Here is a 26,906-nt window from a genome sequence, read left to right as displayed (position 1 = left end):
TAGGGAAAGCCACAGCTATAGAGTATTCATGTAAGTTTACATAATGCAGTGCAATGTAAAACGTATCAAACAGATCGTACATAAGACATGGGATGCAATAAGAACAATGCAGCAATAGAAGAGAGAATCAATTTTGAAACCTGTTAAACCGATGACACATCACGACTCAGTCTATGAGGCACATTGTGCAACTGTAACCCTTTGCGACAATCCCAATTTATGGAGGAATTTCTCTACACCCTATAACTTCAAAGTTTTTCACTTCAATAGAGCTGTGTTGTAGATCCCTGAGCAGCTGCATCCCAGTTTCCCTTTATTCTTGGTTTCTTGAGAGTCTTAGCGGTCAGATCTCCACACATCTTCATGTTATCGTATATCCTAGTCAAATGCCATAACACTATGTGATAATTAAAGCACTTTAAGAGGTTGGATGAACCCAAACTATAAAGAATCATCTATTCTTTTATGTATGTCCGCATTACCACAAGAATCAACTGAATGTTAAAACATACAAGAATATAGGAATGAATTATGAGATAATATACTAACATACAAGGTGGGATCTAATACGTGGATTGGAGGTACATGGATCCTTTCCAGGGCTTTATAGTATATTTAATAATGAAGATTGAATGGTTGGTTCTAAAAGAAGGACATTTCAGAGAGACAAAGGGATTTGGGTCAACAGATAGGACTGTTCCTCAAGAAAGAGTTATGTTGTTTTGGTTAATATTTTAATCATATGTAGATCATCTCCAATTAAAGAAATTATTAATCAAATTTGTCTGGACTTTCTTCACAGGGGCCGGTGTGTTTTTTCTCTCCTGTACAGAAGGTGACCAGATCAGTTTCCTATTTGACTGTATTGTCCGTGGCATCTCTCCAACGAAAGGCCCATTCGGTCTGCGCCCGGTGTTACCAGGTTAATATTAGAAATGCAACAATGTAACATCCTTTTGGGCTAATTTGCTCATTTACATTGTATCACTGAATGGATAGAATTGCCCAGGGAACTGATCCTTATGGGTGTGAAAAATGTTTCGCTCATTCGTATCTGAACAATTGAGATTGCTCTTTCAACATTGTTGGAAAAATTCCCATCTCTAAACTGTGAAAGGGGAAAATTTGTGTCCTTGCTCCATCCAACATGCCTAATCTAATAATGTACAGAGACAAGAGGGGGCTCCATAGCAAAATCCAAAATGAGGCCCTTTATAACCTGCTTCCTACCATCACTCAGAAAGGCCAAGAGATTTTTGTCCTCTTATAGGAGAGGACATTATTATTATTATATTATTGCATGGTTGTTTCCCCTAATATTTTTGGTAGGAAAACCATGTGTAGTTTCAACACCCAATAGGAAAGAGAATATGTATTGATCCAGTTGAAATGCTGCACAAGATTAGAAAAAAAAAACATGGCTGCTTTCTTCCAAATACTGCACCACACCATTCACAGGTTGTGTGTGATATTACAGCTTAGCCCCTTTCACTTCAATACAGCTAAGTTAAAATAAGAGACACAACTTGGGGACAGGAGTGATGAGACTGTTATTGGAAGAAAGCACCATGCTTTTCTAACCCCTTTTAGCCCTGTCTTCTCATGGACCAAACCCATAACTGCTGTATGGGCTGTGTTACGTCTGCTCTGTGCTCTAAAGCGCCACGCCTAAACACGGATGCAAGATGGTGTCCTATTTAAAACTGCAAACATCTCTCATGGTGTTGCAAGGACCAATTGCACCTCTCCAGGCTAAAATGGAAGGACTTCTGTCCCTTAATAATCAGGGAAATTGGGGAACCCCTGCCTAAAAACAGGGTGATTGTTCTGATAAGGACAGCCCCACTGTCTTCATCTGGGACCTGGCTATCCCTGATTAGGAACCTGGAGAGATGCACCAAACACAGGACATAACACTGTTTACACACACAAAACACAGAACATAACAGTTCACACCTCATGTCTGGCCACCCGCACAGACATGCAGAAGAAGTCGCTGTTCACACCAACACACAAGGCCATGCATACCGCACAGAACAGGACTGCGCATACACCACATGTCTGGCCACTTGCACACATATACAAAAAACGTCGCTGTTCAAACCAACACACATGTTTAAGTAAACCTCATAGAACAGGACTGCACATAGAGCACATGTCTGGCCACTTGCACAGACATATCACACATGTCACTGTTCACACCAATACACAAGGTTTTGCATTCTACATAGAACAGAATCACCACCCAGAACTCACATGCATCCAGATAACAAACTATAGCTAGTCCAAGTGTCCTCAATCAAAGGGGAAAGAGAGTCAGACACTGTGCTGAGATACAGGGATTAGTGTCAGGCATCACCTATTTGACACACACATAAGACATCAGACGCCTGAAGGCCGCACCTGCCCTGGAATAGGGAGCAACCTGCAGGCACATGCACCTGCATGGTCACCAAACCACACACTACTCAATGCATGCACCCCAGAATGGAAGAAGGGGAGGGACAGCAGGTGTCCAGACCATCCTAAGGGAAGGAGAGAGAGAGACACTTCTGACAAGCATGCATAACACCAACTCTGAGTGGGTTTAAAACAGAGTGAAGCACTAAAATGACCAGCATCTTCTAACAAGAAATGCAGGTTTTATATGCAGCAGACCAGAGGGGATTGACTGGTGGAGAATAGCACACCCAGCCAGCTCAATTAACCCTCACCTGTGAAGCTGTGCTCATGGCAACCTGTAGAACCACAGGTCCCAGACGCACAACCTAACAGGCTACTTCTATAGTATGTACATCATTCCTCCACTCAATTCTGTAAAGCTGTATTTACACGGACTAAAGCAATATCAGACTAATTTCGTATTCATGAACGTTTTTTCACACATTTTTAATGCGCGCGAAAAAAAAAATCACTTGCTGTTCCATTGCTTATAATTCAAAAATGCATTGTAATCACATACAAATTTCATAGCATGAGAATGTGATGCAATTTTTTCATGCACCCATAGAAAAAATGGACGATTCTGGATTGGAATCACCCATAAAAAAGGACATGCTGCAATTTTTCTATCTTAAACTCTTGGTCTAACAGAAAAATCGCCTATGTGTATGAACCCATTGAAAATAATGGGACCTTTACTCTGCAAGTTCCGTCCAAATCGCATCAGATGGAACTCGCACAAGTTTCTCGCTGGGTAAATACACCTCAATTAGAGATGAGCGAGTATACTCGTTTCGAGTAATTACTCGATCGAGCACCGCGATTTTCGAGTACTTCCGTACTCGGGTGAAAAGATTCGGGGGGCGCCGGGGGGCGGGGGGAGGCGTGCCGGAGCGGAGGGTAGCAGCGGGGAACAGGGGGTAGCCCTCTCTCTCACCCTCCCCCCCCCACTCCCCGCTGTAACCCCCCACTCACCCACGGCGCCCCCCAAATCTTTTCGCCCAAGTACGGAAGTACTCGAAAATCGCTGCGCTCGGGCGAAAAAGGGGCGTGGCCGAGTAGGTTCGCTCATCTCTAACCTCAATCTCAGAAGATTATGATCATTATTGTAAAGTCCGGTCCTTGGGGTCTATCCAAAAGATTGCAGGGCTACTAAGAAGCAGCACAAATGATCATTTTCTTACCTGTTTTTTAAGTAGAACTCAAGCCAACTTGGCAACATAAAATGAAAATAAAACTAAAAAACACAAATTACCCAGACAGGGGAGATGAAAGGTCATACAAGTTCAAAACTACCATGTAAGCAAGTTATTTCTAGTAATGTCTAGCAATTTATTCGTCCCTGGCAGCTCAGGTGAATAATCCCTTCTTGCAAAAAAGTCTCTGCGGCAGATGGATGCACATTTGAATGAAAGAACATCAAGTGGTTTATAGAACTCCATGTACTATGGAGCTAAGAGAACATAAGAATTGTTGTCTGGGGACTGTGTCCTCTTGCTTTTTTATCTTTTCAATTTTACATAAAATGCAACTAAAACATCTAATTCCAGAGCTTTTTTAGTGTCTTTTATGAGAAGTATGCTCCATGTGTTCATTCTGAGTCCCTAAGAATGCACTGCAAAGCCAATTATAAATATGTATATATGTATACTGGAGTCTCACTATCCTAAAGGGTGTAAGGTTGCACATGGGGCAGGCGAGGGGTGTGCAAAGTAAATAAATGAAGAACGGAACATTCAGGATGAATTACCACCTGCTATTTATAGCGCTCAATGCAGAAGCTAGTTTTAATTGCATTTATTTTGTTTCATCTTTAGAATGTCATGGATTTGTTCATTTGCCTGGATGAATAATCAATGTTATCGAAAGAATAATGAGGATTATAATAAGAAAAATCTATAGTATAGTCATAAAAACTGTTGTGACAGCAAAAAAAGCATACGATCATAAAAATTATAATACTATTATTTTGGGGGATTCCAAACAATCTGGGTGTAATTAGTGTGGGGATGGGAATGGATAGTTTAATGTGTGATTGTATAGGTACTTGTACTTCATTTACCACATCCTCTCCTATTCGATAATGGAGTTTTCTGTCCCTGATGAATCACCAACTACAGAAATAAAAAGTCCTAGAGCCGCCTACTTTTGGAAAACTTCATTGACAATTGTGTAACAATTTATTCATAGAACATAGGCTGTGATAAACTGCAGCTAGCATTCACAATCACTGGGGTTTGGTCAGTCATAGGAAGTATATATTTATGCAGTCAGTAGTGTCAGAAAGGTCCATTATTAAGAGCGGATCTGCTACTAAATTAAGAAATTTAAAGGGGTTGTACAAGAATTTGAAGTTATTCCCTATCCACAGGATAGAGAATAACTTGCTGATTGTGGGAGAACCCCCTCCAATCTCAAGAACAGGATGCATATACTGGATAGATAAAAAAGGCTCGGCGCTCGTGCAGAAAAAAAACATTCCTCGAGCGCTGAGCCTTTATTATCTATCCAGTATATGCATCTAGTTTTATCGGACCCCGGTTGGGAGACACGATTGGTGAGGCTTGCTCTCCTGCGAACACATCAGGATAGTGGGAAACTACCAGTGGAATCTATCCCTTTGATTTGATTAAACGCTATCCAGGACTGGGAGGTGTCAGTAGGGGGGGCTGCCAAAATAGGCAAAGTACCCCCCTGATGCCAGGTAAGTCCTATTATATTGTTCTTCCTTTTATTCTTATGGCAATATGGTGTTAAAGCTGGAGCGCTATCCCTGATTTTTGGTTTCTAATCTCAAAAACAGGGGTCTCTTGTCCCCCATCCTCCTCACTGTGAGGTTATTGCAACTCAAGCTGTGAGGAGGAGTCTGAATATAGCACTGGTCGCACAAGCGCACTAGCACTCCATTCACTTTCAATGAGACTGCCAATGAATGGAGTGCTGACTACGCATGTGCGGCCAGCGCTTTATTCAGAGTGACATCAATGCGGGGGCAGAAGCAACAGGATAACTGGACACTAGAGTCCTCTTCTAAAGATCGGCAGGGGCCTCGGTGGTGAAATCCTCAATGATCAGCACGTTATCACCTATCCTGTGGATAGGGAAAACTTCAACTTCTTGTACAACTCCTTTATGTCAAAGGTTGACATACGCTAGAAAATATGTGTATTACTTAATGCAGTAGACAATACCTGACAATTTTTTTTTTCTTTTAAAGATCCAAATTTAAACCCTGCTTATATGGAAGAAAGGGTGGCTCATGAGACCCTACAGCTGGAGAAGCGACTCAGCCTGCTCTCTCATCATAGCTTAGGAGGTAAGGTTTAGAGTACAATAAATTATTTAAAAGATGGCACAAAAGTCAACCATTGCAGTAGACACTAGGAGAGTCATCAAAAATGTATGTCTTACTTCCGAGGAACCAAAGATCAGGTCTACCGCACAACATTAGTTTCCTGTGGCTCTTGAAGCAGCATTCAAGCTGTGATCTTGTGGGTTATAGTAGAGTGCAATTAATGGGCTGTTTTGCTATGCATTGTGATAGAGAAATTTGAAGCTCCTTGGCAAAGCTGAAAAATCTGTTTCAGGCACTCTAACTGTGATATGCCATTGATCTATTCGTTCCTGTTATGGGCTACGGATGTAATTGGATGAGGTACCTGAGTGTAACTGTGGACGCTGCACTCCCTATGAGTACTTCTGTTAAGTGGCAAACAGGGACATGAACAAATATCTCCTTATCTGTGTACATGTGTATTCTGTAAAGTCAAACTGGGACATAAACACTCAGCAGAGTCTTACTGGTACATGGACTGCAGAACGGCAAACTGGACATGAAACTCACCGGCAGGCAAACTCAGATTGAACCACAGGACTGCGGACTAGACACAAAACTGGCATACATGACTGAGAAAAGCCATTTAACACTCACAAACTGGCGAAACCAGACTGAACAGCAAAACTGCTAAACAAACGTCATACTCGTGGACAGACACAAAGCAACGGCTGATAAACACTCAAAACACGCACCAAGCACACCCGCATGTATTTACAGATGGAATAGATACAATATGAGGTATTCATTTGTATTTTGGCCAAGATACTTAAGCCCACAAGCCCACTTCAAGGGTTTTCGTGGTCTCGTGGGTACCTACACTAACGAGACAACAAACCCCAGGAAACCTGCCTCCAATGAGGTGCGATTGTCCCGATAGGGACAACCTCATGCTGGAACCTAAGGACCTACCTCGTTCTAGATGATAAACGACGCACAGCAAGAAACAGTTCATACCACACGTACCGAGAGCTGCACAGACACACAGGAGCATGACACTGTTCACACTGAACATCCTGATCGTTGCACAGATACCTCATGTGCAGCCAAATGCACAGACATGCAGGAGCATGACACTATTCACACTGAACAAACAGAGAAAAGGCCAGCAGCCTCTAGCAGAGGAGCTGGTATATATGAGCAATAGACCTTTGGGATCGGCTGGCTGGAGCTAACCTGCTAAAAACCCATGTAGTACAATAGATCCCAGCAGAAACCCTAACAGTAGCTCCCCGTTAAAGAGGGGGCTCTGAAGGCACAGGCACCTACCACACAGGGGTCTAAAATCCGGTGGACCGACTGGCTGAAGAAATTCACTCCAAGTCAGCTCAATTAACCCCCATCTGTAGGGCTAACCTGATGGAAACCCATGTAGTAGCAAAGATCTCAGCAGAAACCCTTACAACTTCACTCCTTACTATGTGCTACCATCTTGTTTTGTAGCACAAATTTCATCTATACTTATTACCACAAAAATAATCATACTAGTTGACAGTTGTGGTCAATGCTAAACTATGCTAAAGACAGGGGACTATAGAGTAACTTTACTGTCAGTACGCAGTTACTCTATACTCTGGGCAAGATCAGTCATAATTAGTGTTGAGCAAACCAAAACAGTCGAACCCTGCTTCGTCTTCCTCTGGAGAAGATCTTTTCCTTTTCCAGAGGAGGCAGAAGCATAATGTCTTAGTAGTTGCCTTGCGGTACTGGGTCCTGGGTACAAATCAGACTAAGGACAACATCTGCATGGAGTTTGCATGAATGTTTGTAGAAACCCACGTAAACATCCATGCAGATGTTGTCCTTGGTCAGAGTTGAACCTAGAACCACGGTGCTTACCACTAAGACACATTATTATTTTTATGAACTACTACTACTTTTATGGTTCTTAGAAAGTTTTATATACCAGTTTTAGGTGTATAAGTAAAGTTTTGGTTCGGACTGAACAGAACTTTTAGCCAGAATTCAACAAACTAGCAAAACTGAACTTTTTAAAAGTTTGCTCATCAGTAGTCATAAGCACGTTCACTATGGGGTTTCTCAAAAACAAGATGATTTATTTAGTATTTGGAAGATAATATAAAGTATATTCTATAAAGACTAAGAGAAATTCATTGTGCTGATTGGTGGGGGTCGTACAGGATACAGATGACACAGACATTGTTTATGTTAAATGCTGGAATACCCCTTTAAGGCATTTTACCAATCAGCTGTGCTGTCAGAAAGGCATGCAGCATGAACAAATAACAGTAGGCAGCCTGTATTTTTTATGGAAACCTTATACTGTGCAGCTCATTTTAATGCACATAATTAAACGTGGGATTAAAATATTCCTATTATAGTGAAACATAAAATTAAATTCATGATCCATCATTACTAGAACAACTTTCTAACATGCAACAAAATGACGCTAAGGCTTCGAGGAATCAACAGCAGTAGAACGGAGATTCAGGCAGACAAGTGCCTGTTACAATAATAAACCTAAATCATAGGCATTATTGGGAAATATTCAGTGTGTCCCTATGGTACGGGAATGAAACGGATATTATAACAATAGCTGTTTATACTGGGGGCTGAGAGTAAATCCCATATTACATTTTTCAGCAGCTGTACTGCAGTTATTGGATGTCATGTTGGGCTGCTAACGCAAAGTATTATACTCCGTATGGATAAGTGAATAGTAATGCAATATGAATATGTGATATGAATTTATTACTTTGCCACTGTCCATGGAGTTTTTTTTTTGTACATTGTGTTTAGAGTATACTTTAAAATAATTCTATACCTTAAAGTGTACCTGCGTATTTCAAAAAGCAGTCCAGGTCTTCATTGGCTGGTGTATTGCTGTAGTTTTTTTGCACCCAGTCTATCAATTTAGTTTTTCTTGTAAATTTTCCTTTTTTTTTGACTGCACTGCTGTTTGAAATTCACTTACACGTAGGGAAGGGAGCATGTCCTAAGCCAGCCATTCTGCCAGCAATGTACTGGCCGAGATGTCCTCCACCACACTTTCCATGCTGCCTTGCATAGCCCTGGTCCAATCAGCTGCAAGGTAGCATCTGAATGCCCATGCCTCTGTTGTAGTGTCCTTATGTACCTCTTGCTAGAGAAGCCAAATGCCTAGTGACAGGCAGTGGACTGCAAAAGTGCTGGAAGGGAGACCTCCAGTGGTCGGCACTTCAAACTTGATTTTCATTGATAAAATAAACAAAAGTGAATTGCAAGTATGTTAGAAGATTGATGATACACATATATAGTAGGCTGTTAGATGACCATAAGTTGTGTGAAAAGTGGTTGTCCATTTAAAATATAACTCTAAACGACAACTGAAAGTCCAGCATTTCACCACAGCCCTGGATTGCAACTTACCAACAAGGTTTACTTGCCTGAATGCTGTCATTCTGAAGATCTCCCATTGCCCTCTACTAGTCCACAGCTGAAGCCTAGTGGTTCAGTGGAGGAAGGAAAGAATAAGGCTGGGTTTTCACACGGCGCATTCCCGGCAGAAATCTCGGGGTTTGGGCAAAGCGAAAAACCGCAAGATTTCTGGCGGGAAAGCACTGCTTCAAAGTCTGCGAGTTTTGGAGCGGCATGGCAGCACACTTTTCCGTTCCGGCCGGCGCTCCCATAGAGGAGAGCACGGCCACAATGGAAAAAACAAAAGGAATGGACATGCTGCGGCGAGGGAATCTGTGTCACAACACCATTCCCTGTGGACGAGATTTCTGAAAAATCTTGTCCACATGGCTGGCTAATCCCAGGATTAGCGGCCGCAGGCGGATTTGCCACGGCGACATTCCAGACGGAACTTCCACGGCAAATCCGCCCTGTGTGAACCCAGCCTCAGGTGACTGTCATTGGCTTCTCTTTCATTCCTTGCTCGTACTTTGTAAATGAACACTGCTTACCATTGGTCCTGACGTAGCTCAGGTCTGTAATGAAACCAGTATCAACGAGTCATTGTATTCAACTGTATGTGTTTAGAAGGACAAGTAAACAAAAAAAGTTTGATTTATTGCAGGGGATGACAAAAGTTTGTCCAGTTCCTCTTCAGACACCAGCCATTCAGATGCCAGTGCCGGAAGCAGGTTGACCATCTGGGCAGATCCTTCTTCTTCGGCCAGTACTTCTGCTGAGAGTCATGGTATGGCAGCTGCAAAAGGCATTCATCTTGGAGAAGATAAAGCTTATGCCGAAGCCCTTCGTGCATCCAAGCCGCCTCCTAAACCTGCACCTTCTAGACACTTGCAGGAGATAGGCCGTCAAAGCTCTTCTGACAGTGGGATAGCTACTGGCAGTCACTCTTCCTATTCTGGAAGCTTTTCTTCCTATGCCGAAAGCCTGGACATTTGCCATGGTGAGGAGTTTGGGTCATTGATTAGCTTACCTTTGGCCATGGCCACAGATCAGAATTTATGTACATGTCAGCATCCGGATTCACAGAGAGGGTCTGAATATCAGATTCCTGCCTCCGTCAGACATCTATACGACACACCTCGAAGTGTTTTACAGGCAGCTACTAGAGAAGCTCAACACAAGACTTCAGATTCCACATTACCTAAGGACCAGGCACAAGGAACTCAAAGTACTAGTGATACTAAGCTGTTGATGCCCCATGGTGACCCAAAAACTGCATCATTACTCCAAGAAAGCAAAGACTCAGGTGATGAAACCTATGTGGATTTTGTTCCAAAGTGGACTGCTGTAAAGGTGCAACCACAGGGGATGGAGCCAAAAGGAAGTGACTTGCCAGCTGCAGGAACAAGTGAGACTTGTGAAATCTGCAGCCCACAGCCTGGCATTACTAGGGCCCTTTTTTCTGCCTGCCCAGTATGTGGGGGGCTGAAGGTAAGTCGTTTTTCTTTGTTCTATATATTTTATAAAGTTTTTGCATTGTTTGGTTACATCAGACATAGGAAGGCTCCAATATAAAAATGAGTTCAAGAAGCAAATGTTTTATTATAGGTCTCAAATAATTATTTGGTGCCAATGTATAGAAAGGCACTTTGTAGATGACACTTTTAATGCTCTCTTAGTAAATCATGGCACTAAAATAACCTTTACAAATTAACTTAAAGGGTTTTCCCAGTTGTAAATAGTTGATAAGCCATCAATAGTAGATCAGCCCGGGACCATCACGGATCAACTGTTCTCTTGGCCAGTGTACTTGTGCACTAAACTGATTTCAACAGGAAGTAGACAGCTCTGTTCCCACTGCAGTGGTCAGGCTTGGTATTACAGGCCTTTCTCTTCAATGGAAACTTTGAATGTAATACTAAACTGAGCCACCGCAGTGGGAACTGAGCATGAGAGAACAGTTGATTTGCAGAGGTCCCCAGTGGTAGACATCTGGTGATCTACTGTTGATAATCAATAGTTTACAACGGACAACCCTTTTAAAGTGGATGTTTCTACCTAAATATCAGGTGTTGGTAATATGCAGTGCTTCCAGGAATTACATTAGAGGGCATCATACCGTATACAAGATTCACTTCTTCCCTTTATCTGCAATGTCTCCTCTAAGAATTTTTAATTGCTAAAAAGTACAGTAATTGCTTAGTTTTCTTTGAGACTTCTGAGATATCCTGCATTGTTACTGCAGCTTGCAGGGGTTACAACATAGAAATATACAGTATGCTATTCAGATATGCAAAGAGTGATAGATAGATAGATAGATAGATAGATAGATAGATAGATAGATAGATAGATAGATAGATAGATAGATAGATATGAGATGGATAGATATGAGATGGATAGATAGATATGAGATAGATAGATAGATAGATAGATATGAGAGATAGATAGATAGATAGGTATGATATGGATAGATATGAGATAGATAGATATGAGATAGATAGATAGATAGATAGATAGATAGATAGATAGATAGATATGAGATAGATAGATAGATAGATAGGTATGATATGGATAGATATGAGATAGATAGATAAATAGATAGATAGATAGATAGATATATATGAGATAGATAGATAGATAGATAGATAGATAGATAGATAAGAGATAGATAGATAGATAGATAGATAGATAGATAGATAGATAGATAGATAGATAGGAGATAGATATTTGTCTTGTTTCTCCTCATCAGACTAGACAACTCTATGGCGCAGGATACATTCGTTTGATTTGTCGAATGACTTATTTGTGCTTTGAGACTCTTTGAAAGACAACCATATGAGCTTCTAAACGACACGCACTGGCTATTATCATTATACCTGGACAAACATACATTTGTAATAGAGGCCGGTGTGTGTGCCGCACCTGTAGAGCTCCAGCTTTGTCCTCATTACCGGTAGGAGACATTCATGTAGAGAACAGAGAACAGAGCAGTCTGTATGATTAGAAGCAGAATTGAGTATTTTAAGTTATAGGGTCTTTATAATCTCCAGGGAAAATGGAGCTTATTAAAGTTCACATGATGTTGTGACTCAACACCCGGGCCTAGGAAGAGCTGTCATCATTATAGTACATAGATGGCATTGCGTAGTTCGGAATCTGCCTTTGAATAATTTAATGACACCAATTTGCACTTTAGAAGGAAGCAAAGCTAACAATCCTTCAGCGGCTCACAGAGTTCTCACCATATATTATAGTGAACATGGTGTGAAGCTGCTGTGGGCACGCTGGGAGGTACGCCATAACATACAGTACTTACAAGTAAAGAAACAGTAACAGAAGTTTGCTCCAAGCAGGGCCAGTTGTAGACAAAGTGTTGCCATTAGCATATCTAAAAGTGGGCCCCTGAAATACTGTACCAATAACACAGTCACATACAATGAATTTAGAAGGCGGAGTACTGCAACAGTGATCTCTAAAGGCCCATTTACACGCAAAGACAATCTTTCAAACAATAGTAAAAAAACGCAAAGCACGCAACTGCGTTTTTGGTGCATTGCGTTGTGTTTTTAACATTAGAAAGTCCCATTGACAATCGCCTTAACAAAAAACGCAATCGCAAGCGTGTGGGAGCCCTAACAGTTCTAGGGATCGTTATGCATAAAGTGCTAATGGGCATTAATTCCCATTAGCACTTTATTAGCTTCATTTGCATGTAAATGAGCCTCTTGGAGCAGCTTGCAGAACACAGCAGGTGGTCGGAGCTCTGCAATCAGCTCCTTTGTTCTCTCATGGGCTGTTAGCTAAAAACAATGTAATCATCTGTTCTCATGCAGAACTCAGCTTGCGGTCCCTGTTATCTCTTCTCCAGCTGAACAATGGATTTTAAGCTCACCTTAAAATCATTGTTCAGCCAAAGAGTGAACGATGGTAGCGTTTACACACAACGACTATCGCTCAAAAGCAATTGTTCAAAGAAATTTTGAGCGATAATCGTTGCATGTAAATGGGGCTTAAAGGGGTTCTCTCAGAAAAAAAATTCATACTCGCCTGTGCCTTACGGGGCCGGTCACTGGGAGGCTGCTGCTCTTCTTCTTTCCCTCCGGCAGCCGTCCAATCACAGGGCAGAAGCTGGCAAAGTTCCATCTTCCGCCCCTGCTCCGACTATGCCAGGCAGCAATTCCTGCCACCTAGGTCAGTGGTTGATGCATCACAAGTGATGCATTGCCCACTGATTGGCCTGGCCACATCTAACCTCTGCCGTCCTCGGAGAGTCAACGGCGAGTGTGCATGCATCCCCCTTTCCGCTTGCGCACTAGCTGTGAACTCTCCAAGGACGGCAGAGGATAGACACAGCCAGGTCGACGAGAGCGTGCATGCGCGCGCAGGAGCTGACCCCTCACGCACCAGGTAAACAGCGGAGGGAAGAACGACAATGGAATTAGGTGGGTTAGCTTTGCTTTTTTCACTCTTTTCTTTATACAGGTTGCACTTTACAGGGATGCAGGGCAGGATGCAGGTGAGTATACATTTTTTTATTTTACGAACAGAAATAGAGATGAGCGAGCATGCTCGTTTAAGGTTGCTACATGATCGAGTATCAGTCTTATCGAGTAACTGTGTACTCGCCCGAGCAGCATGCGAGGGGGCGGCGGGGGGGAGTGGAAGGGAGAGTGAGAGAGATCCCCCCGCCGCCGCCCCACCAACATGCTGCTCAGGCGAGTACACAGTTACTCGATAAGACTGCTACTTGATCGAGTAGCAGCTTTAAACGAGCGTGCTCGCTCATCTCTAGACAGAACCCCTTTATGACCTCCAGGGGCGCTGCTAGGGTCTTGTAAGACAAACCCCAAGGCATACGACCCCTGACCCCCCGCCCCCACACACACACAAGAATGATTTACGTACACATCAAATCAAATAATACCATTATACCCAGAACTAATTATTACCACGGCAGTGAATAAACTTGTATACTGCCCCCAGAAGCATATTATACCTAATAGTAAAACAGTTCCCCTAATAGTGAAATAATCAACATCAACTACTATGATTGTGAGCAGAATTGTTAATTTAATTCATTTCATTTTTACCATTTCTATCTGTCATGGTAAAAATGTACCCAAAATGAAGTTGGCAAGGTACAAATTATTGAAAAATTGAACAAGATTAATGGGTTTAGGGTTAAAGATGACTTTTTGGAAATAGATCGCATTAGTATGATGTATCTGTTTTTGTACAGTTTGTTGACTCTGAGGCCGCTCTCACACAGGACACTTTTTACCAAGATTAGTAAAGTGTGCCAAACGCTGCCCTAACCAAGATACAACGCCACCATTGATTTAAATTTTCGAGTGCTGTCTGCTCTATTTTTGTGCATCTTAGTGCTTTTTAACGTGCCTCATCATCCATCACAGTGATGGGGTGCGTTAAAAAATGCTGTCAAATGCTGTAACGTGTTCGAAAACGCTGCATAAAATTGTGGTACAATGCCGCAGTTTCGCACTGTGTTTTCTGAATATGCATATGTGAGAGCAGCCTGAGGGTAATCTTATGTTTTTGGCATGGGCATCTATGCCTCTTTTGATGCATCTCATTATTTTATTGGCCTAGGCTGCAGCTGCCTGGTACTAGTTGCTAAAGTTAATGGAACTCAGTCATCTTTTATCATCTCCTATGAGCACCATAAACTAAAGTTATGAGCTCACAGGGTCTGGGGCACTGAGTACGGGGGTGTTACTATCATACTTACCTTCCTCACTCTATCGCTGCTGTCTGCCTTCATTACATTTGCACTTGTAATGAAGAGGACTAGTCCTGTCAATATGAGTACAGTACACAGCAGGGGAAGGGCGAGGAAGATAGGTATGAAAGTGATACCTTTGGACTTAGTACTTCTGCCCCCATAAGCCCATAACTTTAGTTTATGGGGCGTATAGGAGTTAACAGAATCTCTTTTAGTCTACTCTGTCCACCAATATCCCCAAGTCTCTTTTTTTGTGGAAGTTGTACCCAGTGTTTTACTTTTTAATCCCCAAATATGAAACTTATTTCCTCTTCCGAAGTGCATGACGTTACATTTATCCACATAAGACTTAATTTCTCTGAGTGGAGGTAAGGTTCAATAAAAGATTTTGTTGGAAGGGAGAAGAGTTTAGACCTTTATATTTGAAAGAGTCAAACGTGTGTTTAGATGAGCTTCGCACTGAGCTCAACAGTATAGGGGTAAAAAGTTTGGTGGATGGGATGGGGAGCTATCAGTCCATCACTTGTGGCAATATGTATTTTTTTTTCACATGAAACCCCCATTATTGGAGTCAGTGGGCGCCTCAGTCGTGGTGAGACCCCCACAGATCAGCAAGCCATACCATACCCTGCAGAGTGGGGACAACCTCCAATCCCGGTGCAACCCCTTTTACTACCCTCGTACACTAAGCTATCAATATTGCTGAAACATTTAAGTAACGGACAACTATTTTTGAGGCATGGTTCGCTAACATAAAACTTAAGTAAGGAAAAGCTTCATCACTCCATCTAAAGGAGTGGAATTCAAGGAGTGGACACCAAACTACTCAGCACCACAGGGGGGCCCTTTCTAATGAAGACAATGTCCTCCACCCATTTCCACAACATTGAGGGGCTACTTTTAAACTTTTTAAAATTATCCATTCACCTATGGATAGTGATGAGCAGTTTGAAAAGTTTGGTTCAGCCAGTTCACTAAACTTTTGTAAAAAGTTTGATTCGGCCCAAATGAGCTCAAACCAAACCAGAAATTCAGCAGAATCCCTAAAACTGGTGTAGAACCCCATTGAGCGCCGACCCCATTGAGAACATATAGTAGACAAATCATTCTCCTCTGCCACAGCTGTAACAGCTGTGGCAGAGAAGAATGATGTTTGCCTATTGAATTCAATGGAGCCGGCAATACAGCCGGCTCCATTGAAAGCAATGGGCTGCCGGCGAGCGCGGGATGAATTTTCGGGAAGGGCTTAAAAATATAAGCCCTTCCCTGCAATTCATCCAGAAATGTGTAAAAACAACAAAAAAATATATACTCACCCTGTCCCGGCAGACGGAGTTCAGCCGCGGCCGGCGGCAGTTCTCCTGAACTGCTCTCTGTAGTATTCAGCAGCCAGGGATTTAAAATCCCCGCCTGCTGAATGAGCTGCCTCTGATTAGTCACAGCCTGACCAATCAGAGGCAGCTCTCACTCACACCCATTCATGAATTCATGAATGGGTGAGTGAGTGCTGCCTCTGATTGGCTCAGCGCAGGGCCAATCAGGGGCAGCTCTTAGCTGAATGACAGAGGCTGGTGCTGCCATTTGTTATTTTGTTCCTGCAACTTCTTTCTGGGGGAATCTGAGTTTTTCTGTTTTACCTAGTGATAGGATTGTTTATCTCCCCTTTTGATGAGGGGTATCTCCTTATTTTGAGATTTACCGGTCACTTTGAAGCTGACCTTTTTGGAATAGAATTTTTGTGGTTCCTGATGAGGCTACGCTATCCGTAGCGGAAACGCGTTGAACCCATCTATGAACTTATTTTGCAGTTTGATGCACTGCATTTAGGCTTTTGTTTGCTACCAGCCCACTAAGGTTTTGTTGAGCTGTAGCAATTTTTAGATGTCAGCTTTACATCTGTTATTCCCTGACATTCCCTAAGAAGCCGTAAACAGTGTGGATATTCTCAACCTTTATACACATCTATGGCTCTAGACGAAATAGACAGCATTCATCAATAGTAGGAAGTTGGCACCTGCTCTATTCTTGGAGCCCTAAATCTCCTACCTACTTATTGAATAGCTGCATTATCTTTTCATCGAGGTGGGAACACTATTCCTATTGAGCCGACCTATACTTGATTTTCAACCTCAAGACATACATAATTGGATATTTGGAATAAAAAATTGGGATCTCCCTATTCCGATATTGTTGATACAAATACCTATCCAAAGGTGGCTCATACATTAGTATCCCCATTATACAATAGGTTACATTTTATTATTTTCTGTTCGTGTGTCTATAAATTTAGGATTTTGAGATATAAATCCTTTTTATTTCTTGACTTTTGAATAAAGGTTACGTTTTAGAGACTACAATAGAACCCTCACTGTGACAAATTAGTTATACATCCAGGTGTTCTTCCTGCAACTATGAAATCTACTTTCTATATCAAGAAAAATAATAGCAGAAGTAAAAAGTTAACAAAAACATCAAATTCAACAGTTTTACATAGTTTGAAATTACCAGAAATGTTTATGTAGTACTTGAGTTCCAAGTAAGATAAGTACGACAGATAACTGGATCCCTGATCCATATTTCACAATATATAAATGTGTGAATGATCCTGTTGTGCTGGCATTAAGATTGTTGACCACATAAGGCCATATTTACACGTTGCAAGATGCACAAAACTTGCATGAAAATAGAACCCATTCTTTGCAATAGATCTATTTATATGGATGTTTTTCTTTGCTCGAAGTAAGGCTGCAAGATAGAAAAATCGCAGCATGTTCAAATTTTTTGGGCGGTATCATCCATTATCTCCTATGGCAGTAAAAAGAAAAGATTGCATTGCACTCGCATGCAGATGCGATTTTTTAATGTGCGTGCATTGGGATTTTTATTTTTCATTTAGAAATAACATGCGATTTTTCACATATGTTAAAATTAAATGTTAGACAATGCAATGCGTTTTTCTTGCAAAACGCATTGCACTTGGAAAATCACAGAAATACAAGTATGATATCGGTCCAAGTTTCTCGGACCGATATCACACTTGCCCATGTAAATGTGGCCTTAAGGCTTTCTAAAATTTGACATAACTTGGAGCACATTTAATCTTATTTTGACCCTCATTCCATAGTACTGTCACTGCGATAGACAAGAATATTGGAGCCTATAAGTATAGTAGACTGTGTGTACTCTATCTGTTCATCAATCTAATTGCTATGTCTCTGCTTCAGGGAGCTACAGCCTTGCACCCAGGAATATTAACGACAACACCCCTGCAAGGTAAGAAGATATGTCTTGCATTATGATTTTTTTCTTGGATGTATGCTTGTATATATATATATATATATATATATATATATATATATATTTATATTAATCTGTGGTTAGCTTGTTGGTGAGTATATGTTTAACAGCAATATCCTTACAGGTAGGACAAGTATTGCTATAGACATGAATGGTTATCACATTTTTCATCTCCAGCAGATACCCAGTAACCTAGGGTAGACCAAATTCCACTATTAAACCTTTGCAATCCAATTTTGGATTCAGGGTTTCTTAGGGAGCTTTCTCTTTCTGACATTATACAATGGCACCATCTGCTGGCTAGAGCCAGTACTGTGGTATGTGACATGCTGGAGAGGTCCCCCGACAACAGAGCGGCCAGTAATCTACAGTAAGAATACCCTGCTGGACGTCTTCCGACATCGGAGCTGTACAGCCTTTAATCAGAATGTCTTTAGACATCAGACAGTGGATTGGAAAGGGTTAAAGATATATCAGATATGAGGAGAAAGAAAGAAGGATAGTAAAATATACAGCAGTAAGAGGGTACAGCAAGAGCAATAACCATGACAATTAGGCCCCATGTCCACTTGTGGCTTTGATTTGCGGAACCCTCGCGGGAGATCCGCAAATAAAAGCCGCCCATTGGGATGCATTATTATCCGCAAACAATTTAAAAACATGCATATGCCATTTTCTCCCGGTGTGTAGATCACACACTGCGGGAGAAAATCGCAGTATGCTCCACTTTGGTCTCAGATTCCGCAGGACGGCTTCCATTGAAGTAAATGGAAGCCGTCCTATGCGCGGCACAGTTGTCATTGTGGCTGTGCCACGGATCCGCGGGAAAGCAGGACATAAAAAAAAGCACTAAGCATGCGACTGGTACGTCCAGACGTATCCGCTGTGCTAAAGAAAGAAGATCCGTCCAGCACAGACGAAATCTGCGCTGGAGCCGGAGAGGTAAGAAAACCTTTTTTTCTCTCCATGGCTGCGGGAACGCAGGGATTCAATTGTGTGCAAGTGGACATTGGGCCTCTATCTTCCAATTTCTGGAGCACTTTTACTGCTGATTGTTGTGGTTAGGCCTGAAGTGAAGTTTGCCATATAGCCCCATGGCTAACTGTTCCTTCCTTATTCCAGCATGCTGTATTTTTAGATAGACATTACATCCTCCAAGTGTCTGAATACATGTGGAGACAAGGAGTTGGACAGCATGCTTTGGCAATTACTATGGAAACTGGATAGCAATTCTGACTACTAGTATACATCAGTACAGGCATATTCCAAAAAAAATTAAATCAATTAATTTCAGTATTAAGAGGGTTGTACGTGATGAGAAAATAAGGTCCCAAGGTCCCAGCACTTACTCCTTCGTGCTGTTACTTTCCTTTGATCCTAATTTGTCTGATATTAAAATTAAAACTGAGAAATATGTAAAGAAATCTTCTCTCCATGTCCCAGGAGCCTGGACATTACTCCTCCTTCTCTACACAATCCTGTGTCTCACTGTAGGATAACTGGCTGCAGCAGGAGCCTCTCCCCTCTGCCCTATCTGCAAACATGTTAGACCCCTCTGATATTCACCAGCTGAAAACATTAATCTTTGAGTGCAGGATTTCTACAACATTGTTTATCTCAAGGACATGTAGAAAATCCTGCACACTGCTGGCAACTTTATATTCTGATTTATATTTTACTAATGATTCAAAGGTTTAGTGTCTCTTTAAGCAATTGGCATGCATGTTTACAATTTTATAAATTATATATATATATGTGTGTGTGTGTTCAAAGAGTATCCAACCTTCATTCATAAGAAATATCTGTATTCAGATTCAACAATCTTACTCTATTCTCCTTCACAGTAGTTCCCTTGGGCAGCCACACACTTCTCCTAACACTTCTGCCACTGTTGGAAGTAATGCTAAAATGCCTCTTTTGAGATGGCGTGTAGATGGTCAGTAGCATTCTTCATGATGTCTTCTCTGGACTGAAATCTGGTTCCTTTCAGGGTATTTTCAGCTTGGGGAAAAGCCAGAAGTCACATGGAGCCATCGGGAGAGTAGGAGCCTGACCCTGCACTGATGTGTGCCAATCTTTGAAGCATTTATACCACTCCTTTATCTGTGTGGTGCCCATTGCTTCATCCCCGAAGGCCTTTTGAATCTTGCGGATCGTTTCCACTTGGGAATCTCCAAGCTTTACAGAAAATTTTATGCAGTAACGTTGTTTAAGTTTTTCTGTCATTTTGTCAAAAAAGAAAAGGAGACGGCGCTCACTTACACTTCCTCACTCATCGGCTGTCTGCCGGCGACTGATAGCTTCTATAGGCAGGAAAAAAATCCAGGCATGTATATTAGGATCGCTAAATATGTGCACCAAACCATGACTCCCTAGCTTCATTTGTTTACGCACAAAAAAAATACGATTGGATACTTTTTGAACACACTGAGTATATATATATATATATATATATATATATATATATATATATATATATATATATATATATATATATATATACACACACACACATATATATCAATAAAACAATGCAAGTTACAGAATTGCTATTTATGACATTTGTCTTCTATATAATGATTTCACAGGTGCCACCTCTGCATTGGCATCAACAGGAGCACATAAACCTCACAAAGTCCCACCAATATTACTTGTTACTGGTAAGTATCATCAAATATACTCTAAGAAGTGACGTTTGTAGATAGCATACTCTGTAGAACAAAATATATTTTTTTAAACCAAAATCTGTACAATTAAAAAAAATTGAGGCAACATTAAAGAAAACTTAAAAGGAATATGTCACTAGGTTTATGCTGCCCGAACCACAAGTACATGAACTTGGGACAGTTAGACTTATTATGACCATGTATGTGTTATTTTGAAACTCTACTGCGTTTCAGAGACATTATACCGAGAAGTTTGACTTGAAGCTCAACTTTTGGAGTTCTCGAAGGCGAGGGCTGTGCTGGCTTCTCCCCACCTGCCACATCAAGGCTGACAGCTTCTCTCCCTGCTTGTGTGTAGCAGGGAGAGGCATGGCCCGCCTCTTTAACTCGGAGCTCCGTTCCAGATGAGCCCGAAGTCAAACCCCTATCTGTAACACAGCAGCATTTTAGAATGAAAAATAAAGTACATGGGCTGAATGGGTATATCTGTCTCTGGTAGAGATGAGCGAGCGTACTCGCTAAGGCAAACTACTCGAGCGATTAGTGCCTTATGTGAGTACCTGCCCGCTCGTCTCAAAAGATTCGGGTGTCGGCGGGGGGCGGGGAGAGCGGGGAGGAATGGGGGGGGGGATCTCTCTCTCACTCTCTCCCCCCGCTCCCCCCTGCTCACTCCCGCAACTCACCCCTCTCCCCCGCTGGCACCCGAATCTTTTGAGATGAGTGGGCAGGTACTCACATAAGGCACTACTTGCTTGAGTAGTTTGCCTTAGCGAGTATGCTCGCTCATCTCTAGTCTCTGGTTCACACTGTCTGTGGTTTAGGCAGCATGAACCTAGTGACAGGTTTAATTTACATTTTTGCCACAAAATAATATATGGTTTGTTTTGTCACAAAAAAGGTCTCATACAGATGTCCCAGATGCCTATTTTGTCTGGCCCCCTATGTACCACCTTCAGTGCTAGTGTAAATGAAAGGAAATGAAGACGTTTGGCTAATTGCCTCAAAATCTGCTTACTGAATATTGATTAAAAAAACTATGTCATTGACAAAATAGTCTTGATTAATACTTTATATTTTGAGTTGCAACATTCTATTTCATGGTATCATATATTTAGGCACTGTTGCATTTCACTGCTGGGGTCCTAGGTTCAAATCCCATCAAGGGTAACATCTGCATGGACTTTGAAAAACTACATCCAGAAGTTGCCCTTGGTCAATTTCGAACGTCAAACTACAGTGCTGCAAGTCAACAACTGAGTCACCATGTTTGGTTGTCCTTTTCTAGATGACGAGACAGAGAAACACGAAGGGAGAAATCCATGTAACTGTTGTCCTTGGACTGATTTGAACCTAGGATCCCAGCACTACAATGCAACAGTGCTAATCAATGAGCCATCATGCTTATTCTTCCTTCTTATTGTTCTTCTTTTTTCTTCTTCATCCTCCTCTTTATGAGAAGAGGGAGAAGAAGAAGAAAGTGAAGGTCAATAAAGAAGTGAAGAAAAAGGAGAAGGAAAGAAGACAATGAAGGAGAAAAAGAAGATCTTCCTCCCCTTCTTATGTTTTGCATTCTCCTCTTTTGGAGAAGAAGAAGCAGGAGGAGGAAGAAGTACCAGGCTTGGTGGCTCAGTGACGGACAGTGCTGCCTTATAGCATTGGGTTCTAGGTTCACAGCTGAATATCGACATCTACCTGGAGTTTGTATGTTTTCTTTGTGTTTATTATTCTTGTTCCTTTGCATCTTCTCCTCTGGAGAAGGAGTTGTTAGCACTGCTCCCTTGCAGTAATGGAGTTATAGGTTCAAATCTGTACACGGGCAACATCTGGAGGGGATTCTTATGCTCTCTTTGTCTTTACTCTTCCTGTTCTTTGCTTTCTCCTCCAGAGAATGGGAAGGTGTGGTAGTTCAGTTGTTAGCATTGCTGTCTTACAGTACTGCAGTTCTAGCCTGTAATCTGTATATTGGCAACATCTGGAAAAGGGTTTTATATTATCTTTGTGTTTATTCTTCCTGTTTTCTCCTCCTTTAGAGCAGAAAGGACAGGGGTGGTGACTCTGTTTTCTGCATTGCTGCTTTTCAGTGCTGGAGTTGTAGGTTCAAATCTGTCCAAAGGCAACAACTATATGTTTTTATGACATTTTTGTGTTTATTCTTCCTGTTATTCTCCCCACCCAGAGCTGAAAGGACAGGTGTGGTGGCTCAGTTGTTAGCACTGCTGCTTTGCAGTGCTGGAGTTTTAGGTTCAAATCTGACCAAGGGCAACATCTGAAGTTTTTCAAAGTCTATGCAGATGTTACCCTTGATGGAATTTGAACCTAGGACCCCAGCAGTGAAAGGCAACAGTATTAACAACTAAAAAACATTAATACGAGAATGCACTCACTCTTTCATTTTTATTATTAAAATTATATTCTTTAGATTTTTATCATAAATGGGGTCAGGATGACCCGATACGATTTTATTGCCCGGTCGATCAAACTGAGCAATGGGCTGCAGCACTGGTTTGGCACTGTACCCCCTCCACTATCTATCTATCTATCTATCTATCTATCTATCTATCTATCTATCTATCTATCTATCTATCTATCTATCTATCTCATATCTATCTATCTATCTATCTATCTATCTATCTCATATCTATCTATCTATCTATCTATCTCATATCTATCTATCTATCTATCTCATATCTATCTATCTATCTATCTATCTATCTATCTATCTATCTCATATCTATCTATCTATCTATCTATCTCATATCTATCTATCTATCTATCTATCTATCTCTCTGTCCTTCCATTCATTTATCTATCTGAGTTAATACCATTAAATTCTTTATATTATATGCAGAATAATGTGGGCAATCTCTAACAACATCCATGACATATCATGGTAGGATAGGAATTTAGATACCAGAAAATGTCATAGTATTCTGGCATTTTCAATGGGTTATGGGTGTTTGAACTTGGAAAAAATTATGTAGAACAAAGTGAATATTTTGTCATAATGTCATTTTTAGGTTCAACATTCTAAGCTAATTAATAAATATCTTTATAACTGTTGGTGCTTTTTCCTTTTGACACATAGTTGTAAATCCTATGTGTAGACAGAGTTAAAAGATATCATGATGGCTACCTGCAACTGCTACTAAAGGAAGTTTAGGAGATTCCTGTATATGGGAGGGGAGTAGTTCCTGGGGCGGGGTTGTGTGTGAGGGGTGGGGCCTAATGTCACACTGTTTGGTTCTTTTAAGGCAGAACATTAAATATGACATTTGGCTATGCCACCTTTCGAAGTTTGTCCCCTTCACCTGCGGTCTAGAGATGCATTTTCACATCCGACGAGTATCCACAGGCTGTATGGACATGGGTATTTTGTGGATTCCTGGACAACCCCTTTAATTGTGGCAGTTGTATCTGATCTGATTGTATATTCACATATTTGTACTGCATGGATGAAAAAAAGTGTGAAATTACTGTCACAATTATATATAAGGATAATAGAGAGGAGTCCTAAGCAGGGGACTTCTCTGTATAACATCCATATGCCCTAATAAGACACATGGACAGGGGTGTAGCCCTTAGGGGGTGCAGATATATCTAGACCCTGGTACCTGAGGGTGCCCAGTTGCCCCTCTACCTTGTACAGCAGTTGTATAAATGGCACATGATAGGTGGGGGCATTGTTATAGATATTCCATTGAGGCCAAAGAGCTACAAGATAGGCCTGTGTATATAAACGCCTACACTCCATTATAATGTTGTAGTTGTAGCTATTGATGCTGTTCCTTGTAATGAAGGCACCTAGTTCATTGGATATCAGTCTCCAATTTAGTTTATCCATGTCCAATAATGCAAACACAACGGTTCCATTCCTTAACCTACTCAAATGTTACCTGCCAGATGGCATATGACTAATTTAGCTAAATAAATTCTGAGTAATGCAGCGGACCTCTTATATGACTGATCACATCTGGTTTGAACATTTTCTTTTTGAACATAAATATACATATAATTAACACTCAAGTCTTATTTCTTCTACCAGTAATCAAAGGGCGTCAACACTTGTTATATGAGTCATAATTTAGTAGGTTGTACAATGAGATACCTGCCTAGAACTAATATTTTCCCTTCATACATAATAATCACTTAATTATATAGCATGCATGCTGTGCGACAGGTCTCTATGGAAGCACAGCAATGTTTTGCCAGCGTGTTAGGTGATTTAATAGAAATTTGTCATGGCAGAGACAGGTTTAATTTGCTTACGTAATTTCAATTCAAATAGGCCTTAAAATATATATTTTTTAAAAAACATATTCAAGTCAAACTTAAAGGGGTTGTATGAAATAAAATCACATCTGCTTTTTGTTCCAAAGGCAATGCTACTTTTGTCCATGTAGACTGGGTCTAATATCGCAGCACAACTTTATTCTAATGCAAACCCTTCTATCCATTTAGTCTTCACAGATTAGCAGGTTGTGGGCTATTAACCCATTTAGTGGCACGCCCGGAAAATCTCCGGGGCTTGCTGCACTGACCATGCAGTTAAACCCTGGAAGATTTCCGTGGACAGCTCTACTGCTGAAATGTGCAGAGCACTGAGCTGTTATCTGAAAATCTCTGGGGTTTTTACTTGCATTGTTGACTCATATAGAAAACCTGCCCTGCACGGCATGACATGGTAATAATGAACCAGTCACTGAAGGGGTTAATGGAGACTCCATGAAGGCTCCATTGGAGTGTTTTAGTTCATTTCAACATGTGAACTTCGATTTGTTGTTTTTCACTGGTTGGGAAACTACAATTCCTAGTATGCCCTGGAAGTCAGGGCACACTGAGAATAATAGTTTCCTAACACCTGTCTGTCTTGAACAGCTGGTTGAAGATATTTTACAAGTAGGGAAAGATAATCTGTGGTTCTGTACATAAGGGGCACCTCTGTCCTTTCCTCTAGCTTTATAAATATGAAAGGAAAAAAATATTTAAAAAATATACAGAATATGTAAAATCAGAGGCACATGTTGGTATAATATGGGATGGAGGGTCTGCACAAGCACATTAACCACTCAGAAGTGTTTAATCTTTATTGATCACCTGAAACTATAGGGATTGTGTAGAGCTGATTGCAAAATCTCAATGTTATTAAAAGTTGAGCTTTAGGGCTCATTCACCAAGGCATATGCAATTTTGGTCTGTCAAAAACGCTCTGTTTTCACTGTGTGTATGTACGTGCTGCAAAGACATTTGATGCATGTGCGCAGTTTTTACGTCCGCATCGCATCTGTATTCACTGCGTTTTCCATGCACGCAAATAAAAACTCACAAGAAGGCCCCATTGATGTCACTTTTTCTTTACCACTGTCTCCTGGCAACATACTTAAAAACGTAGTGAATATATATGCAACAGCGTATTTGCTGCGTTTTTATGTGATCCCATAGACTTTAATGGTCGATTTTTAGTTCATAAATACGGACAAAAATAGGACATGATAAAGTGCTTTTTTTTAGCGAACAATCAGTCCATGAAAAAATTGCTTATCGGAATACACCAATAGAAATCCATGGTGTTGTATGCTATCTGTATTGCGTCCATAGAAAATATGATTACAATTCGGACAGAAAATAAGCTTGTGTGAATGGGCCCTTACATTGTCACTTTAATAAATATGACTTGGCAAAACTGTAATGGTGCACAGAGTATGGCAGGGCAGCTATGTATCTTGGGTGCGTGGCTGTGTACGCTTATGGGACTGTGTAGTGGGTTCCTGTGCAACGTATAATGGAAGTAGGCCTGTAGTTAAAAATTAGTTATATATGAAGTGGCTTAAGGCTGGTGTGCCTAGGGGACAACACTTTTGGCGTGAGGTGTCTTGTGGGTTTTGACACTGCCCCTGTGGGCTACAAGCGGGTTCTTATAACCTCTGGAGAGGACTAGAGGCAAAGATTGATAGTGAGTGTGTTCCCTCTAAAAGCAGAAGTTGGTGCCCCTGATGCTGAAAAATTTTCTAAATTGTTCAGCGAAGTTTAAGTTCAAGCAGCGACATGTGGGTGAATGATTTGTCACACA

At 41.2% G+C, this 26,906-nt stretch overlaps 1 protein-coding gene across 3 annotated transcripts in view; it reads left to right on the top strand.

Moving 5' to 3' along the window:
• The window catches only part of DOK7 (docking protein 7), a 109,358-nt gene that overhangs the window by 58,717 nt on the left and 23,735 nt on the right, over positions 1–26,906 (top strand). For all 3 annotated transcript variants that reach the window (XM_066573344.1, XM_066573346.1, XM_066573345.1), the window contains exons 5-9: positions 803–922; positions 5,660–5,758; positions 9,798–10,624; positions 18,101–18,149; positions 20,762–20,833. In XM_066573344.1, coding sequence (XP_066429441.1) covers positions 803–922; positions 5,660–5,758; positions 9,798–10,624; positions 18,101–18,149; positions 20,762–20,833 — 1,167 coding nt within the window. The remainder of the gene's footprint in view (positions 1–802; positions 923–5,659; positions 5,759–9,797; positions 10,625–18,100; positions 18,150–20,761; positions 20,834–26,906) is intronic.

This window comes from Eleutherodactylus coqui, chromosome 7 (genome assembly GCF_035609145.1).
Source record: "Eleutherodactylus coqui strain aEleCoq1 chromosome 7, aEleCoq1.hap1, whole genome shotgun sequence".
NCBI lineage: Eukaryota > Metazoa > Chordata > Amphibia > Anura > Eleutherodactylidae > Eleutherodactylus > Eleutherodactylus coqui.
The sequence above is the reverse complement of the archived record's forward strand: the minus strand, read 5'-3'. Positions and strand labels throughout refer to the sequence as shown.